This window comes from Dasypus novemcinctus, chromosome X, assembly GCF_030445035.2.
Source record: "Dasypus novemcinctus isolate mDasNov1 chromosome X, mDasNov1.1.hap2, whole genome shotgun sequence".
In the NCBI taxonomy this organism is placed as follows: domain Eukaryota; kingdom Metazoa; phylum Chordata; class Mammalia; order Cingulata; family Dasypodidae; genus Dasypus; species Dasypus novemcinctus.
In genome coordinates, this window is record NC_080704.1 from 36,603,680 (window position 1) to 36,619,040 (window position 15,361).

General features: G+C 35.4%; 1 protein-coding gene across 3 annotated transcripts in view; it reads right to left on the reverse strand.

Annotated features, from left to right (window-relative positions):
- DMD (dystrophin) overlaps positions 1-15,361 on the reverse strand; it is a 2,676,723-nt gene that overhangs the window by 1,325,071 nt on the left and 1,336,291 nt on the right. For all 3 annotated transcript variants that reach the window (XM_058291720.2, XM_023592525.3, XM_058291721.2), the window contains 2 exons: positions 2,385-2,564; positions 1,946-2,074 (listed from right to left, as the gene is read on the reverse strand). In XM_058291720.2, the coding sequence (XP_058147703.1) occupies positions 1,946-2,074; positions 2,385-2,564 (309 nt within the window). The remainder of the gene's footprint in view (positions 1-1,945; positions 2,075-2,384; positions 2,565-15,361) is intronic.

The following is a 15,361-nucleotide window of genomic DNA, read 5'->3' on the forward strand; positions in this document are numbered from 1 at the left end:
TTGTCATTGTTTAAGTTTGATGTATGTCTCTAAAGCATTTATGTAGTCTGAGGAAGGACAAAGGATGTTTGCCTGACTTCTCTATGTTGTCTTTGACAATCATTATATTTTATATTTAGAGGCAGTCTTATCGGTACTGAATTTCATAGTTGCGAAAAAAACCTAAGTATGTTATGAGTTCAGGTGGGAAGGTAGCTAAAGAAGAACTTTCCATTCTTTCCTCATGCTTGTGAGTTCCCACTGCATTATCATATTGAGTGCCATGGGGCAGCGGTTTTCTAACAGAGATGTTGCTCTACATACTGAGGCATTGAGGTAGGTTCTACCTGACCCAAGGGGTCAGAGAGGTTATAAATTAAATAATCTGGACCCTATTTTTCCTAAGATCTTGGAGGAATTCAATCATAGATGATATCACTGAGTGCACATCAAGTGAGAAGGAGGAGCACAATGAAGAGCCATATCAAATTAATCTTCTGACAATAGGAAAGATACATTTTGGAGGGAGCCTGAAACACCTTTGCAGTTTCCTACAAAAGGAACTGTAATCTGTGGAAAAAACAACTACTTAAAAAAGAGAAAAAATGAACTTTTTGGCACATACACGCTAATATTTTTGAGTGTTCTTTAAATAGCAACCTCATGGCCAAAATGAATTAGTGAAAATTTCAGCAAAACAAAATAAGGAATAATTGATTTAAATATGATTCCTTAAAATTCAACTTTTCCTGTTTCATTGAAACAGAATATGTTGTTAACTACAAATAATAAAGTGTCAATAAATAGATTTGTACATTAAACCTCTCATACTCTTTTATGGGGACCATGTTTTAAAGGAAAGTTTGTCTTTGGGAAAGAAGACTTAGGATGTCCTAGTAATTGCTTTCAATAAAAAAAGAGAGAAATCATGAACCCATGCTAACTTCACATATAGATAAAAATGAAAACTTCAGTTTTATATAAATCCAGCACTGTTATTAACTACCAAGATTTGGCTCTTGGCATAAGCAGAATGTCCAGATGATTGGGTTTCAGGTGTTTATTCAGTTGGTCTGTGCATGGTGGTGGGAAATTGATCTTTGTGTTAGACATAGATTTACTATTAATATACCATTAAAATTGGCAGACTGGGTAATGGAAGTGGCTCAAGCAATTGGGCTCCCATCTACCATATAAGAGGTCCAGGGTTCAATGTCCATGTCCTCCTGGTGAAGGCAAGCTGGACTGTGTGGAGTGCTGGCCTGCACAGAGTATTGCCCCATGCAGGAGTGCTGCCCCACGCAGGACTGCTGGCCCACGTGGAGAACTGGTGCAGCAAGATGACACAACAGCAATAAAAAAAGAGATACAGAGAAGAGACAATGAGAGATGCAGCAGATTAGGGAGCTGAGGTGATGCAAGAGAATGATCGCTTCTCTCCCACTCGGGAAGGTCCCAGTATTGGTTCCCAGAGCCGCCTAATGAGAATACAAGCAGACACAGAAGTACACACAGGGAATGAACAGAGAGAGCAGATGAATGGGGGGGGGGGAGGGGGAGAAATAAATAAAAAATAAATCTTTTTAAAAATTGGCAGACATCTGGAATGTTTTACCAAAGTAAATCCTGGAATCTCTTTCTTATCAGATTCAAATCAGGTGTAATCAGCTCAGTGGTGGATTTGGACAGAAATTTAGACTACAAAACTCTTCAAAGTCATTACACCACCCCTACCCCCTGTTTCAAAGAAGTAAGCTAGGAAGTAGGAAGTTAGGAAGTTGGAAAGAAGGGAAAGGAAGGGAATAGGAGGAAAGGGAAAGAAAAGGAAGGGGAGGAAATGGGGAGGGGAAGAAGTAAGAATTTGTTCAATTTCATTAAGATGTTCTTGGTGTCTTCTAGGACAGAGATGATTGATATAACCCTTCTGCAGTTTGAAAATTACTTTTCAGAATATTTTATTTGCTACCTTAATCACGTCTTCTTTTTGTTGGGGTTTCTTTTTCTCAGATTCATCCAAAAGTGTATCAGCCTGCGTGATCCAGTTTGTGATATGATCCACATTCTGGTCAAAAGTTTCCATGTGTTTCTGGTATTCCTTAATTTTACAGAGACACACCATGATATATTATTGGTTAGACAGTAATTCATAAATAATTATCTTACTTTCTATAATTTTAAAAAGACAAAAATTTTTTTCTTCAAATTATTTTTTAGTGGGCTCTAAACAGATTATAGCACAAACATGGAAATTACTATATTAAAGATAGTTGTAGTTACTGATTTATCAGCATATATGTGGAGCTGAGGAATTTTCAAATACAAATGTTATTATTGAATGCTTATTAGATTTTTTTTTTTTTTTAGCGACAGAGAGGGTAGGCAAAGCTCCCAGCCTCTTTTCTTACCAGCAAAAGGTTTAACCATTCTTCTGCTCGGGAAGTGACAGCTATCCAGTTACTATTCAGAAGACTGAGTTTATCTTCCACCAAAGTCTCCTTCTTGCCCAAAACCGTTTTCAACGACTCTCCTAGCTCTGTGACACTCTTCAAGTGAATCTTCTGTTTCTCAATTTCTTTCTGTGTAGCCTGTGAAAAGGAAAGCATTTGAGTTTCAAGTAAAATATTGTGGCCTTGAGATTTAATGCTCATGAAATGGCAATGTTCATGGTTACCATGGTAAGATTTTGCAAGGGTTTAAACCTACAACCAAGTATAACTGAAAAGGAAGAGTTGAATTTTAATAAATAATATTTAAATCAATTATTCCTATTTTTTTTGCTGAAATTTTCAGTTATACATTTTCAAGACTAGGTTACTATTTAAAGAACATTCAAAAATATTAGTGTACATGTGTCAAAAATTCATTTTTCTTTTTTAAGTAGTTATTTTCCACAGATTACAATTCCTTTTCAATGGGAAACTGTACAGATTTTTCAGGCTACCTCCAAAATGTATTTTTCCTATTGTCAGAAACTTAATTTTCTATAAACCAGAAAAAATCAAACCACATAATTTGAGATTCATTATTGGGTAATATGAACACGTATTTACACATAAACATGACTAATCTGCATTTATTCATGAGGATACATAATTACTACATAAACATATGTGTGGCCCTTCCAAATATATCTAAGTATTTATTTAATGTTCATGTCTTGGCTAAAAGCAGACCTTAGAAACCCCATGCACACATAAGGAACGGTTGTTAGAAAAGTTAGCAAGTGCTGTCATATTTCTATAGTAGGAATGCTTAGCCTTTTGGTGCTATGGGCCCTTTTGGTATCTGATAAAGCCGAAGGATGCCTTTTCAGAATAAAGGTTTTAAATGCATAAAATAAATTATATAGGATTTCAAAGGAAACCAGTAATACTAAATTAAATACTCAAAGTATTTTCTTAAATTTGTGATATAGTAATACATGTATTCTTTTCTAACATATTAACAGATCTGGCATCAGATCTTTAACTGCAATAATTTCAAGGTAGTAATGAGCAGAAATGGTATTTTGTGGCTATGCAATGACTGGAATGTGATGTAAAACTAAGTCATTTGTGGGAGCAGGTGTTGCTCAGTTGGTTGAGTGCCTGCTTCCCACATATGAGGTCCTGGGTTCGATCGCTGGTGCCTCCTAAAAAACAATACAAAAAAAACTATGTCGTATGCATTGCTACTGGTGACAAAGTCACAGGGATTGGTGATATTACTGGGGCTTGCTGCTCACATTCATAATTGAAGGAGATGCTTCATTTCGGAGGTAAATGAAAATTAAGGGGATTTTTTCCCTCAATCCAAGAGCACAGACCTTCTCAATTCCATCCATAGACTCCAGATTTAGACCCCCCTTTTCCTAAGACTTGTTTTACAAAACATGAAAACACACAAGTTTAATATTAGAAGTAATGTAGAGAGCTGCTAGAAAAATGATCTTAGTGCAAATGTTGTTGCCTGCCCAGTTGATGGGCCCTTTTTTAGGATATGTCATGAATGACCACATGATCCAGCTTGCACTTGCCCGCATCTCTCGCGAATTTAAATGGAGTGATGGACACATGATCTGAAAACCTTTATGGATTTGGAACTGATGCCTTCACCAGAGCAAGCCAAAGTCACAGCAAGACAAAATCACTGAGAAGCAGGCATAATAAGTAAGTAGAAGAAGCCGAATTGCAGGGAAATAAATTGAACATATACACATAGAGTGACAGAGGAGAGCCAAGTAAAACAGATACAGTCTCTGTGAGGACAGGCTATACCTTATTTCTTATTCTTAGATGTTCCTGAGGTTATCTTTTCTATCTTTATAATAAACCTGAATAGCTTTTGTGGGTGTTTTTCCCACAAACCAGCAGGCTTTGGTCCACTCAAAATCACTGTATTTTTGCTCTGTTTTGATTTTGCGTTTGACAACAAATAAGCTGAGAGGATAAATGAAGGAAAAAAAATAGGTAGAATGACAAAAAATTATCTGTAAGAGTGAATCACTATTTCCTCAACTCTAGACATGCTTGTATTTGTGTTTTTACCTTTCAATATAAAAAATCTAAAATTAAGGTAAGCAATCCTGAAGGAATTTACCAGCTACCTCACAGAACTGTATGTGTAATGTGTCATTTGTTGCACATGGGTAAGCTTAGCAATGTATGGAAGAAATTGTTCATGTATCAATCTTAAAGGTTTATTGAGCTCCTACCAGATGTTAGTCACTATTCTAGCAGGGTCATGGGTGTTTCTACATAGCGTTTTTTGGAAAATTATGACAAATGTCCTCTGGGTAATCACAGTCCCTTAGGAGTTTGACTTGCGACTGGACATAGGATAGGTTTCAGCCCTTGCATTCATTTGCCTGTCCTCTTATGTAGTACATAAACTTTATGGCCATATATGGTGGCCATTGCTCTATGCACTGTGGACAAAATGAACATAAAAATAAACATTGTCCCTTTTTTTAAGATTTATTTTTATTTATTTACCCCCCTCCCACCACCACTTGCTTGCTGTCTGCTCTTTGTGTGCATTCGCTGTGCATTCTTCTGTGTCTGCTTGTATCCCTTTGTTGTGTCATCTTGCTGCGCCAGTTCTCCGCAGGTGTGGGCTGTCAGCTCTCCACAGGCACGTGGGCCAGCTTGCCTTCACAAGGAGGCCCTGGGAAGCGAACCCAGGGCCTCCCATATGGTAAACGGGAGGCCAATCGGTTGAGCCACATAGGCTTCCCTGTCCCTGTCTTTTTAAACTTATATTCGAGTGTGGGATTGTCAAAGATATAGAAATAAATGCAATTGAGCGTACTCTGCTCCCTATATCCCAGACTCGTGGCTTGTCACTCCAGTTGATTTATTTGCAAAGGTAACAGCTCCCCAAGTTGAATCTTAATTTGTATCTGTATTGCTAATTATCTCTTACAATATCTTCAGAAAGATGGCACCATATTTTAGCATTGATTTTTTAAAAAGTTAATTGTGTACAGAGATACTTGTCTCTTATATGCCATTAAAGACAGTGGACATCTCCAAATCTCAGAAGAGATCAAAGAAGCTCTGACTTAGGAAATAACGGTGCAAATAGTCCCTGGTTCACAAACAACTATCATGCATCAAAATCTGCCAAAATTCTCCAGTTGACTTGCAAGGGAAAATGTTTAATATCCAGTGATATTCCATTCAATGAATGGGAACATTAAAATAGAAAAAGTGGACTAATTTCTGGTACCTCAAAATGAAAAGATCAAATTCAAAGATATTAAAGATAGCACCCTCATGAATATGTGATTTTTTTAAAAAGCATTAATCATCGTGGAGGTGTTCATAACTTATATTGGCCACAAGTGATTCTTGAAAAAAATTTACATTCTACTTGTCAAAAAAAAACACTAAACATTTTAATTTTTATGTAGTATTCAAGAATAAAATGGTATTTAGTCATAGTATAAATGATTTTTATCATTAGCCAAGGGACTAACTTTTCCAGGGACTTAAACTCCTACTACAACCTCTCACTCTGCTTTCCTAATCCTCCACTCACCCTTTTTCATCTGGTGTCTCCTGTGCTATAGATTCTTCCATCACTAAGCCCCACATCCACTCAGATATGTGCCATAATACTTTTTGTGTCGATATTTCGCCCTTCACTGGGATTCTATGCAAATCCTATTTAATTTAGCTATATCTTGATCTCTTATGCAAGCTCCTTCTAATAAGGATGAAGGGTCTAACTACCAAACAAACTCATAAAATCAATTTAAAAAGGTCCCCCTCCTCAAGAGAATTCTTTGTTCAGTCAGTCTACATACATATATCATTTCTGGTCATCAGGGATGGGAGAGTGTTCTTTCATCTTTTAGCTATTAAAATATATTCATGGGAATAAAATGAACAAATTGCCCTATTACTGCAATTCTAAGATGGGCATTTATTACACTTGAAGGTTTCTGAAATTGAGATGAAACTTATAATTTATATTTACATTTAAAGTGGTAGTGTTTCTTTTGATCCCCAACAGCTGTAATTAAATCAATGGTGCATCATGCAACTTAATGCCTTAAACATGAGAAAATATGGTAATTATTTTTCAGGCCCTCCATTACTCTATCATTGCTAGAGGTTTAGGACATATTTTACTATTAGGCTAATGTGACAGAATAATATAATGATAAATTCAAGAAGAACATAAAACATTAAATAGTGGAGTTTATAGCAATGTGTATTGACTTTTTATTATTAATGTATTGTCTATTAAAGAAGAATTTCATGAAAGCAGAATGTGCAGAACAGAAATTAGAACTATAACTACAATGACAGTGAATAGTGACTCCAATGGCTTTTAACAGATGTTCTATTTTCTAAGTAACAGCTGCTTGATGCATTCATTGTACTAAGTTAATGACCTGGTAGTGTTATTTCACTTCACAGATAAATTACTGTGCTCTCTTTAAAAAAAGATACATAATTTTTCATAGGAATGATAGTGTAACAGACCTAAGAAATAAGTAATAGTTCTCATGCTCTTATAGTTAAGAGGAGGGATAAATTGGAAGCAATTATCCAGATAATCTGGGAACAGAGACTAGATATCCTCCAAGTGTAAAAGGTGATTGTTTACCAAAAAAATGCAGTATGTGTTTGATTGAACTGAATATAGATCTCATAAACACAGCTTATAGTTCATGGATCTTGTATTGAATTATCCTGTGGTTCTCGAAACTTTGATGAATATTAGAGTCACTGGTCACACTGAAAGCAATTACATCAGAATCTCTGGGGTGGATCTGAGGCGTTGGTAGGTTCTGAATGTTTCCCAGGTGATTTCATTGTGCAGCCAATATTGAGAATCACCAGTAAAACAGAAAGACACATCTTGTCATGAGGTTTTATTAAGTGACAGTCATTAAATTTTAGGACAGAATGACAGCAGAAAGGCAATTAAGGAAACTTAATTTCTTCTTAACGTTGGATATTATAAAAACGTGTCTCTGAAATCAATGTGAAAATCAGAATAACTTGATACAAAAGTAGCAATTTAAACATCAGTTATTTAGCTTTATTTTCTACCCTCGATTAAACTCAACATTATTATGTGTGCATGTGTGTGTGTCCCAGGCAACTCCTGTTCTCCCAAGACTACTGTTAAAACAATGCGCTTGTTAATTTATTTAAAATGTTAGATATGAACTATCCAAAAAGTATATGGCTTTAAAGTATTTTTGTGCTAAAAAAAAGATTGTTCCAGGAAGTCATTTTTGAACACTTAAAATTTTTGGTCATAGCCTGAATATTTAAAGGGTATAATGAATCCTAATTATTTAATTGGCTGGCAATTTTTAACTAATGAAACCAAATTTGAAATAAATAAAATCTTTTAGAGGTTAAATCAGAACATCATATAGATTAAACTTTGCTGGCACTTACATTTTTCTAAATATAAGGATCATCAGGTTTCTCATTTTATAATGTGAACGTGGGCTTATATTTTCTGCTTTTTAAACTTAGCTAGTGTGTATTTTATTGTTATTTTGGATCATTAACACATTTTTATTACTTTAGTGTTAGATAGAAAATAAGATTTCTAATAATAATTTGTGTTTTTTTGGGAAAAAATGGAAATCAGAGATAATGTTGGATTCTAATCATCGTTTGCTATGCACCAGGACTTCAGTTTTCTCATCTATAAAATGGGAGTGCTTGACCAGATGCTTGTTCATGTTTCCATTTGTTTTGAAACTTAAATGATTCTAAAAGCAAATTCAGAACTTTTCTCCTTTCAAGTAAAATTTTGTCATTATATTTCAGTTTTATCTCTGATATTGCAACTTCATATATTTAAGAGATATTTATTGTGTATGTACTTTGTGTAAGACACGATGTTAGGTGCGTGGGAACCACCACTTAACAAAAGACAGATTTTCCCTATCCTCTTGGCACATGAAATTTTTAATTCCCAAGTAGTAGTTCAAGAGAGCTCAGGGAACTTGAACAAGGCTGTTTCTCAAGGGCCCTACATGTTGACAATCTCCTTTAGCTTGCTTTACTGTTTCCTCCCTTTACTATCTCTACCCTGGAGATATCTGAGCTTCTGGAAAACACCATTAAAGAGAGTTGTAGGATATGAAGGGGAAAAATGCCTGATTGCTTACGTGAAGACAAATGTCCCTACATCTTCCTCATAGAACCTCTGTTGTCCAGACTATGGAACTCGCAGTGATCCATTCTTTCAAAAATTGTAATATTAATTTTGTCTGCTTTAATAGTATTCTGCTGGAAGCGGATTGACTTTAAAAACACAATGAAAGGGGTACCTGGCTTCAGGACTTTCAAGTTGGCATTAAAATTTTAAGTTTTCAATTTGCATTCTCCAAATTGTATCTGGTTTGTTTTATTATTATTCCAAAATTTCTCCTTCCTGTTACTTTAAAACTTTTTCCCTTTACCTCTGGAAAAATTTGGACGACTTTTAACATATTTCGCTTCCTTCTCCATTACTACAGCCTGGAAGCATGGTCACTAGGTGGGAGCTGACAGGACACTTTTCTTGCCTCCAAGTGTCTCCAGTTAATCATCCCTGCCCCCATCCTAGCTATTCCCTGGATGTAACTCATTTTTTCTATTGTATGATGAAGACAAATCTGACTTGGGGTGCGCAAGAGAATCTTGGGTTCATAGTCTTCTCCAAATAGATCCGAAACTGTGCCATGCACCTACCTGTATCTTTTGGAAGAGCTATGCATTCTACCATCTGTGGTTTTGAGCATGGGACTCTGTGAATTGTGAGCAGGAGGAAAACTTATATGAGGGATTATATTTAGGAAGGAACATTACCTCAACACTCTTGGCCAAAACCCTGATAAACATTCATAAAGAAGACATGGCACAAGTCTAAGGGTCAGGCTGAGGGCACTGTATCTACATTAGATTTTATCTTATCTAGAAGCTGGCACTTTCCTCTAAAGGTCCAGATAGTAAATAATTTAGGTTTTGTGCGCCATACTGTTTCTTTTACAACTACTTAACCCTGCTATTTTAGTGCAAAAGCAGCCATAGACAATACAGAAATAAATGGGTATAGCTGGGTTCCAATGAAACTTTTTATGGACACTGCTATTCAAATTCCATGTACTTTCCATGTGTCATGAAATACTGTTTTCATTTGATTTTTCCAACCATTTAAAAATGTAAAATCTAATCTTATCCTCTGGGTGGTACAAAAACAGGTGGCAGGATAGATTTGGCTTCCCCCAGCTGTAGTTTGACACAGCTGCTGTAGTTCATTGGACTCTAGGTTTACTTTCCTCTTGGTGGGTCTCTTAAGCATTACTCCCTATTAAAAAGCGAAGAAGCTGGTTAGAACTAGGTTGGTTATTACCAGGACAGTTCTTTGAATAATTTTCATAAGGAAGATCCTGGACCCATTTTCTTGGCAGATCTAAGGAATGCTGGATGACTATTTTATTTCTGATCTTTGTCACTGTAAGAAAGTACTCAAGAGACGAAGACTGAGAGATTGGGCCTTTCATATCCTTTACTTATTTACATTAAGGGAAATAGGATAATTTCTAGAGGCCCTTAGGTTCTGACATTTTCTCACCCAGTGACCTGCAGATCTTTCCTTTTCGACATTGATTCCTTCTGAATAGAAGTGATCTAAGGATAGTAGAGTCTGCACTGCCATCAAACAAGTTGACCACTTAAAATTTTCTTTTACTCCATTTTGAAATTCTCAATTCCCAGGTTGTTTAATTCATTTTCCTGACTCTATTTTCACTAGGATATAGTTAATGAGAATCAGTTATTCCTGCTCTAAATTAGGTAATGAGGTACAGAAAACCTACATTCCTAAAAACTGGAAAGAAAATGAATGTCATTCATTGGCATAGGTGAACTTCCTGTTGTGTAATCAACAGGAGTAGCTTTCGCTGATGCTTAGTTAAACAAGATGAAGAGTGGCCATATTCATTTGAAGCTAGTATTTTTCAAAATGGCAGATATTTCTAATTACTAGGATTTATTATCTGACAGAACTTGGATAGAGGTGTTTACTAAAGTAAAAGTCCCTATCATTTGGCTTTTCTAATGCTTTATCTCTATGTTCTTATACATAATTTTCTATACCAAGAATGTATAAAGAATAACATAATCAACACCTCTGTATCCATAACTCACCTTAAGAAATAAAATATTACAAATAGTGTTTAAATTTCCTATATGCACCCCTTTCCATTTCCTTCCCTTCTCTCAAAGAGATTGTTTCTGACCTGTGTTCAGTTTTTATTTATTCCCAGGCATGTCTTTCTGTTTTTCATATATATTGCTTGCATTTCTAAATAATGTATATTTTTTAACATCTTTTAACCTTTATATAAATAGTACTGTACTGTGCTATTTAAGATGTTTCCAATTTTACTATATGTTGCAAGAAAACCGGGCTTTAGAATATACCTTTCATGATTTTAGGCCAGCTCTCTCAACCTTTTTTTAAGGGGACATCAGGAGAAGAGGAATGGTGAAGTGCCCCTCAGCATCTGCCAAGCTCAGCAAGAACACAGCTGGTCTCCTTGGCCAGTATGACAAGAATCTGTACCTTCTAATCTTCATCTGGTTCCTTGGTAAGTTGGAAGTAATTCATCTCAATGCTAATAGCAATTTTTTCAAGGTGACTCCTGCTGACTTAACTGTTAGTCACACTATGATGGTTGTCTCATTTTGTTGATTCTGTGTACTTTATGATAGATCTGAATGACATTTCTGTTGGGTTCCAATTGGAACTTATTTAGAATTTTGATGATATTAGAGAACTGCTTTTGTATGGATCATGTCTCCATAGACAGTATTTGATAAGAAATAAATTGTTAAATTGATATGTGAATAAAATCTGGCAGCATATGGGGAAACATCAGGGATTCATGGCTGCTTTGGTGATTACCAGCATGGATTATATTACAGACCCTGGGTCATCTGGGAGAGTGAGTGGTGAAATGTGAAATTTAGTATTGCACAATCTGGTTCTTTTTATGCCTCACGAAAATGCAAGTGTGGTAGATCCTTATGGAAGGACCTGCTTGGACCAGTAGTGAGAGGGATTCTGAGAAAGCGCATCTATTCTATGCTAAGAATACAGTAAGCAAGATCATGTGATCTAGATTTTAATTTTATTATTAGATGTATTTTCTCAGCTCTATAATGCAAGGACAAGTATTAAAGCTCTTGACTTTAAAGGCGTAATAATTTTCTAATAGAGAATAGGTACCTTCCCCCCCATATATAACATGACTTCCTGTCACTGAAGACAGTGAAATCTACATTGTTTTTAAAGGTTACTCCTATTCTCCAGTTGGAATATTCCTTCCAAAACTTTTGCTAGTTTTCACCTTTCCAAGCACATCACTGCTAGAAGAAACAAATATGTTTAGATTCAGCATTAACATTATTGACCTCTACATTTCTTTTCATTGCACTCTGTATCTCAACACTTGATAGCTCATGCCTCCTAAAAAACATTCCCACTTCACTTTTGAACATCATCAGCAACTAAGAAGGTGATTTGAGCTTGACTTTCAATTTTTTTTATTTCTAAAATAATAGCTCAACTGTGTTTTCAAATAAATCTATTCACTGAGAGATTTTGATATTTCTTTCTAGGGAAGTAAAAATACTTTTGAGTTGGTGGTAGTGGTGAAGTTTTTGTTTTTAGCTATTTGATACTAAAAGGCTTCAACCACCAATTTATTTGTGACTGGTTGTTTTAGTTTTCCTCTTGCTAAAGCAAATATCATGCAATGGGTTGGCTTATACAATGGGAATTTACTGGCTTACAGTTTGGAAGCTATGAAAAGTCCATATCAAGGTGTCATCAAGGAGATGCTTTCATCTCAAAGACTGGCATTCTGAGGCTAGCTGCGAGTGATGCTTGTCCTAGGTACCACTGTCAAAAGCAATGCACATGGTGGCCTCTTCTGGCTTCTCCCTTCTCTTCCAGGCTCCATTGACTTCCAGCTTTTGGCTGCTCCCCCTTTGGCATTTTCTCTATCTGTCTGATTTTCATTCTGCTTATAAAATACTCCCATTATCAGATTAATACCAATTATAACTGACTTAGGTCACACCTTAACTGAAGTAACCACATCAAAATGTCTTATTTGCAATGGGTTCATACCCACAGGAATGGAATAAGTTCAAGAACATGTTTTTCTGGGGTTACATTAGCTCCAAACCACTACACTGGTTGAGACACAAAACTCTGTTGGTGAAACTTTTAGCAATTGGAGTCTTTTAATCTTTTCCTGTAAACAAGAAGTTCTGCTTTCCGCTTAGCTGTACTGGAAAGTATATAGACATATTCTCAATTGGGAACAATGTAAATTCTCTCCTGAGGAAAGATAGAAAAGATACTTTTCTTTTCTGTAGAGGAGAGAAACTTTGACTCTCTGCCACCTATTTCTACTCAAATACTTAGAAGAATTGGTATTCATAGAAGGTTACATGGTTATTTATTTCTCTAGAAAATCTAAATATCTGAAAAAAATGACTTCAGTGAACTTTAGGCTACTGTTAAAAATTTTTGTCCCCTCACACAATTGCTTTTCTTGAATGGCACTTTGGTATTATATGCTAATTGCATGGAAAAGATGCTGCTAGAAAAAATGGTAATATAAATCTTACTATTATGATTATTTTAAGAATACAGATGAAGATGCTGTCTCATCCTTGATCCTCTGTTTTTTTTCTTACTGAATCTAAGGTCTAGAAAAGGCTATCAGACTACTAGTATAGTTTTTCAAAAATATCTTAATGACAACTTTCATAATTTGAATACAGAGAATTTCATAAATATGCTTACTTCTTGGTTTTGGCTGCTAGGAAACTTGGTGCCAAATCTGTGACTTTATTTTTTTATTCCCTCCCCCACCCCTTGCTGCTTGCTTCTTGTCTGCTCTCTGTGCCCATTCGCTGCGTGCTCTTCCATGCTTTTTTTTCTTTCACTTGTCTCCCTTTCGGTTGTGTCACCTTGCTGAGTCGGCTCTCCGAGGTGCTGACAGGCAGGCCCGCGGATCTCCAAAGCGTGCAGGCAGGTCTGCCTTTACAAGGAGGCCCTGGGATGTGAACTCAGGGCCTCCCATATGGGAGATGGCAGCTCAACTGATTGAGCCACAGCCACTTCCCCAAATCTGTGACTTTAATCTTCTCTCCTCATCTCAAACTTCATGGAGTATTATGGGAATCTTTCTGTGTAAAACTTTGTATTATTCTCCTATCTATAATTTACCATTCCCCCTAGTTTTCAAGTTTATTTATGCTTGTCCATTTGTACTATAGGTGTTTCCTTAAGCCACCTTAACTATTTGTTCTGAAATTAGACATATAATAATTAAGGATAGTTAAAATGCAGGAGAAATGAAACAAAAAATATTTACATTTAGTCAATATACTGGAAAGTATGCTTTGGATAACTAAAGATTGGCTAATCATCAAATAGGTAACTGAAATTTTTATGTATAAGAAATTTTTATCTAGATATTCAAAACTTCTCAAATATAAATGTTCTTAGATCAACAGTAGTGAGATAAATTCAGTAGAAAGAAATTAAACAGTTTAAAAATAAATTGACCGTATATATTCAAATTTCCTCCAGATTGAAAATATTTGGAATGATTGGCAAATGCACTTACAGTGTTGCATTTAAATGAATACTCAATTTATTTTTTAAAAATCTGACATTTATTCTTTGAAGTGGCAGATGAGATTTACAGCTTGAGTCAAGTTCTCCATCTAGCATGTGAAATGAGAATGTACTAAAGAATCATGACATTTCACATATGAGAGTTTGAGTTTTTAAGAAAAATAAATAAATTATTATAAAAAAGATGACTACTTTAGATCTGTTGGCCACTATTTTTAAAAATCTTTAACCTCTTTCAAATGCACTTATAAAATGAATTATGTAATTTAGATGTAAATTGTTTGCTATTCATTTGATCACTAAGAGATCTTAGGGTGTATCATTAGAAGCTTAGTTTTTCAGAAGATACCGAAAATCATAAATTCTATTTATGATATAAAGACAGAAAAGGTTTAAAATTCCAGTCTTATAAACTTTTCTCCTATTGAATCTCAAGTAGTACTACTCTTTGGTTTTATGGAATATAATTACTTTCGAGCACCTCGATAAACTGACTTGTCTCCATACCACTCAAAACATCTGTATACAAGGCTAAGGAAGAAACTTTTGCAAAATTCATTATCTTATGATATTTTAGTGTTTAATGATGAGGCTTATGCAAAAGTAGAAAAACTCCTTTTTAGGTTACTTAGTCAAAGATTTCAGGGGGATTCTGAAATAAAAGAGTTCATATGTGGCATAATTTTAACATTACTCCTAAGCCATTCATGAACTGTAGTTAGATTTCTTCAAATTCCATTCAAGTCTACGTCTACTCCTTTGTGTACATTATAGCATTCCACATCAAATCAGTAGAGCTAACCCATCAAATTTGAAATGAACAATCAAAGATATTATTCATGGTGTTGGGGGGGAATGCCTGATGGAAGTGAAGCCATACCCTACATGCACTACCACTTACCCCATGCAAGTTATACTGTATTTCATAGAGTAATTGATCATACAAATGCCTTATTTTTCATGTATGGGTACTTACACTGGGGACTGCCATCAATATGCAATGTGTTTTTAAAAAGAGCAAGATGGGTTGCACAGGCCATGTTCTGTCTTTATCTAATGACAAGATTACCAGGCAGACGCAAAAGGCAGGTTTCTGACCAAAACTGATAAACATCCCCCAGAATATATTCTCTCATTCTCATTCTTCATTTTAGTAAAAGATCTATTTATAGTTTTGGCAGGACACATGGCCACCCCGTTAAAGACTATATTTTGG